The 4,721-nt window shown below is 52.3% G+C and overlaps 1 protein-coding gene across 1 annotated transcript; it reads left to right on the forward strand.

Moving 5' to 3' along the window:
* The first annotated feature begins 1,000 nt into the window (after nt 1-1,000).
* On the forward strand, nt 1,001-3,827 carry TPBG (trophoblast glycoprotein). The gene is made up of 2 exons (XM_043591887.1): nt 1,001-1,246; nt 1,538-3,827. The coding sequence occupies exon 2, from the start codon at nt 1,877-1,879 to the stop codon at nt 3,134-3,136; it is 1,260 nt and encodes a 419-aa protein (XP_043447822.1). The 5' UTR covers nt 1,001-1,246; nt 1,538-1,876; the 3' UTR covers nt 3,137-3,827.
* The last annotated feature ends 894 nt before the right edge of the window (nt 3,828-4,721 follow it).

Raw genomic sequence — 4,721 nt, forward strand, 5'->3', positions numbered from 1 at the left:
CACATCCGCTTTCTGGGTGACTCAAGTCATTGCTATTTGCCTTTTCTTTCTAGCATGCTTTGGCTGCTGTTTTCTTCCCTCTGCTTTTAATTTGGAGAGGAGAAAAGCTAATGAACCAAGAACGAATCTCCTCTCCACGAATCCTTTCCCCCCTTAAAGTTGGCTCTCAAGTTCCGTAACTATCCTAGAAGTGCGGGGGCGGGACAGGTGGGGATGCATTAATTACACCTAAACCTTAAATTGGCATGTAACGTTATCACTCCGGTGGGAAGACTTTCTGAAGCTCCCTTGCAGCTTGCTGGGCATTTTGCTGCTGCCGCTGTACATTTTCTGCTCATTTCTTAATGCTGCTGCTTCGTGTGCTTCTGTCACCCCTAAATCTATCTCCACGGCCCAAGATGCCCAAATCAGGGTGAATTCCACGAGATTCACCAGCGGTTTTCTTCCTGTCCAAGGTAAATACATTATGCAAAATGAGGAACCACCAAAGGATGCAGGCTAAGGGGGAGAGAAAGGGATTCCCTCACCTTTCCTGGCACATCTCTCGTTAATTTCCACCGGAAGGAGGCGCGCGGCCCAGATCCCCCCAGTCTCCTTTCTTAAATCCCCCAACCGAGGGCTGCAAAGGTTGGCGGCGCGGCGGGAGAAGTCCCTCTAGCAGGCCTGGCTCTCCCCCGCCCCCAGGGTTGGTTTTTCCCAGCTGCGGAGGTTGGGCCAGGGGCAGGGGTGCGAGGAGAGTCGGCGCCCGCTGCGCGGAGCCGGGAAGTCGCCGCGACTCCGGTGAGACTCAGAGTTGTCTCCGGAGGTGACGGGCGCGGAGGTGAGCGGTGGGGAGCAAGCGGCGACGGCGAAAACGCGGAGGCTGCGCCGTGACCCCTTACCATCTTTTGAAGGGATAGTAGCGTAGGTCCAGGGTCCCACCGCCGCTTTGTTCGCAGCCTCTCCCTAAGGTACTCTTTGGAGATGACTTGAACCCCCTCTGGGATCCGAGGGTCTGGCTGGGGCGGGGGTGGGGGGGGGGGAGCGACAGCTGTTAGGTCCTCCATTTCCTGCTAATCCGGGAAGGTACCAAAAGAGATGAAAAGACTCCTGTAACCTGAAACTTCCCTCCGTTCCAAACCTGGACCGGGAGGTGAGGTTCAGGCGGGGGCGGAGACCCCGGAAGGCGGGTCTCCAGCCGAGGCGGTGGGGGACGGAGCTAGGAGAGAGTGAGAAGTTTGGTCAGGAAGACGCTGGGGATTAAGAAGTTAGACTTGGGGGACGAATCTGATCGGGAAAGAGGAGGGCGGGGGGCTGGAAGAGTGTATATATAGTGTGGGCCTGGGCAGAAGGAAGACTTTACGCTCGGTGTCTCGGGACGCGCGCCCCTCTCCCGGGGAAAGATGTGCGTGGGAGTGGGGGAGGCGAAGCCTGGACGGTGTTTCGGAGGGAGGTCCTGGGGACCGAGTGGGGACGACTTGGCTTGGGCAGTCCGGCTTCCGCACTCGGGGAGCTGCGGCCGCCGCCGCTCCTCACGCTTCTCTCCCGCCTGTCCCAGGTCCTGAAGCGGATCGAGCGCGAGGCGCCAACAAAAGAGGCAAGAGGGTGCCACCCGGGGGCGGCGGCAGGAAGAGGAGCGGGAGGAAGAGCGCGGAGCTGAACGTCCCGAGCCTCCGTGCGTACTTTTTGGAGGGAAGGGGCGGGGGAATCGGCCCTGGGAGGGGGACGCCGGGTGACGAGGGGTTTAGCCAAGTTCCGGCTGCGGCGTCCCTCCTCTGCTCCCACGAGAGGAAAGTTTTCTCCAGACGCTTCCGGCCGGCCGGCGCTCTCCGGACCAGCTCCCGAGCCTTCGGAGCGGGCGCCGTCCCAGCCCAGCTCCGGGGAAAGCCGCGCCGCGATGCCTGGGGGGTGCTCCCGGGGCCCCGCCGCCGGAGACGGGCGGCTGCGGCTGGCGCGGCTGGCGCTGGTCCTCCTGGGCTGGGTCTCTTCGTCCTCTCTCACTTCCTCGGCGCCCTCCACCTCCTCCACGTCGTTCCTGGCCTCCGCGGTGTCCGCCCAGCCCCCGCTGCCGGGCCAATGCCCCCAGCTTTGCGAGTGCTCCGAGGCGGCGCGCACTGTCAAGTGCGTTAACCGCAACCTGACCGAGGTGCCCGCGGACCTGCCCCCCTACGTGCGCAACCTCTTCCTCACCGGCAATCAGCTGGCCGTGCTCCCCGCCGGCGCCTTCGCCCGCCGGCCGCCGCTGGCGGAGCTGGCCGCGCTCAACCTCAGCGGCAGCCGCCTGCAGGAGGTGCGCGCCGGCGCCTTCGAGCATCTGCCCAGCCTGCGGCAGCTCGACCTCAGCCACAACCCGCTGGCCCACCTCAGCCCCTTCACCTTCTCGGGCAGCAACGCCAGCTTCTCGGCCCCCAGCCCCCTGGTGGAACTGATGCTGAACCACATCGTGCCCCCTGAGGACCACCGGCAGAACCGGAGCTTCGAGGGTATGGTGGCGGCGTCCCTACGCGCCGGCCATGCGCTTCGCGGGCTCCAGCGCCTCGAACTGGCCAGCAACCAGTTCCTCTTCTTGCCTCGGGACGTACTGGCCCACCTACCCGGCCTCAGGCACCTGGACCTGCGCAACAACTCGCTGGTGAGCCTAACTTACGTGTCCTTCCGCAACCTGACACACCTACAAAGCCTCCACCTGGAGGACAACGCCCTCAAGGTCCTTCACAACGGCACCCTGGCGGAGTTGCAGAGCCTGCCCCACGTCAGGGTCTTCCTGGACAACAATCCCTGGGTCTGCGACTGTCACATGGTGGACATGGTGGCCTGGCTCAAGGAGACAGAGGTAGTGCAGGGCAAAGCCAGGCTCGCCTGTGCATTCCCGGAAAAAATGAGGAATCGGGCTCTTTTGGAACTCAACAGCTCCCACCTGGAGTGTGACCCTATCCTCCCTCCATCCCTGCAGACTTCTTATGTCTTTCTAGGTATTGTTTTAGCCCTGATAGGTGCCATTTTCTTACTGGTTTTGTACTTGAACCGCAAGGGGATAAAAAAGTGGATGCATAACATCAGAGATGCCTGCAGGGATCACATGGAAGGGTATCACTACAGATACGAAATCAACGCGGACCCCAGGTTAACAAACCTCAGTTCTAATTCGGATGTCTGAGAAACATTCGAGGACAGCTATGCATGAGATGTAGACTTAAGCTTTATTCTGTCCTAAGCTTGCTCCACTTCCACTCTCCACTATGGACACCACTGACCTTGACTGAAAGCAGTGAAGGGAATTTGCTCCCTTGTTATGTGAAGTTTCTTGGTGTGTCCTGTTAATGTAAGACGATGAAAAGCTGTGCGTAGTGTTTTATCCTCTTCCTTTTCTTGGAACTCAACTCGTGTGGACGGATTTTTCAAGTTTCAGCATGAACATGGACTCCCGGCTGTCTGTTTCTCTTAGTACAGTTCGAGGGGGTAGCCAGTGTACCCGTAACACGGATAGCATTCAACAAGAGCTGCCTCAACCTTTTTGAGAAAAATACTTTATTCATAAATATCAGTTTTATTCTCATGTACATAAATTGTGGAGAAAATAAATGCATTCCATAGACTGCCTGCAGATCTTAGCAAGCTCTTCAAAGTTAACTCCATAGTACACAGGAGCACCTGCATCCGAGAGCATGCTTACATTTTACTGTTCTACTTATTACAGAGAATAACTTGCAACTTCAGATAACTTCTTTGACAAAGTAAATTACTTTTTTGGTTGCAGTTTATATGAAACTGAAGTTTTTTAATAAACTGCATTGAGATCCAACAGACTAAATTGTTAAGAAAAACTTCAATAAAGATTCTTAAAAGAACTACAGTTGTGTTCAAGTTTGCTATTTGAAATAAAAAGGAGTAGGAGTAATGTCTTCTATAAATAGATTTTGGGAATAGTTTTGAGATGGTGGATCCATTCAGGATTTAAACAGAGTTGAATATTCATGTGATAGACATCTCATGGTCCCAAAGTTAATGCTATTCATGAAGCAATTTTGAAAGAGTGTTATAAAGTTGGTAAGGTAAGAGGGAAGAGTTCTGCATCTTAAACAGCTCACAGTTTGGAGCTTTTTCTAGACTACGTTGTTAGAATGGAACAAAATTATTTGCTTAATAAAACTTTCTATATGAAATTGTTCTGTGGGTTTTTAGAGCAGACCAGGAAACATCTAATGCAAATAAATGTTTCCAAACGAAGTGTCTTAAAGAAACAGAATATCCTAAAATAAAAGACTTAAAAATGTAAATTAAAAAACATTTCCTAAGATCATAATGTAAATTGGAACTTAGATTTTCTTGAGAATATTTTTTCAAAAACATTTAAAATGGAATATACATGGTCAATAGTTTATCAGAGATCCTGCTTGTATGTTTAGAAAACTGTCATGATAGGCTCTGAATTTGAGGCAATAACCACAGATAAATGTCTATGTCCATAAACAAGTGTCTCAACTAATCATAGGTTATGTTCAGTTCAGTATTTAAGAATTTGGGGATATTCCGATTTTGCCTAAGCTCTACATACACCTTTGTGAAGAATAAATCACATTTAAGAGTAAATATAAGCAATTGGTGAATCAATTGACACTATCAATAATAGACAAGATTTTCTTTTGCTCAGTTTGTTATGAGCCAATTAAACTTAAAAGTAAATTCCATTAATCTCCAAGCTATTATATACAGTGACTTAAATTTAGTTGTTATTACTTTAC

The sequence above is a fragment of the Prionailurus bengalensis genome, chromosome B2, assembly GCF_016509475.1.
Source record: "Prionailurus bengalensis isolate Pbe53 chromosome B2, Fcat_Pben_1.1_paternal_pri, whole genome shotgun sequence".
Lineage (NCBI taxonomy): Eukaryota > Metazoa > Chordata > Mammalia > Carnivora > Felidae > Prionailurus > Prionailurus bengalensis.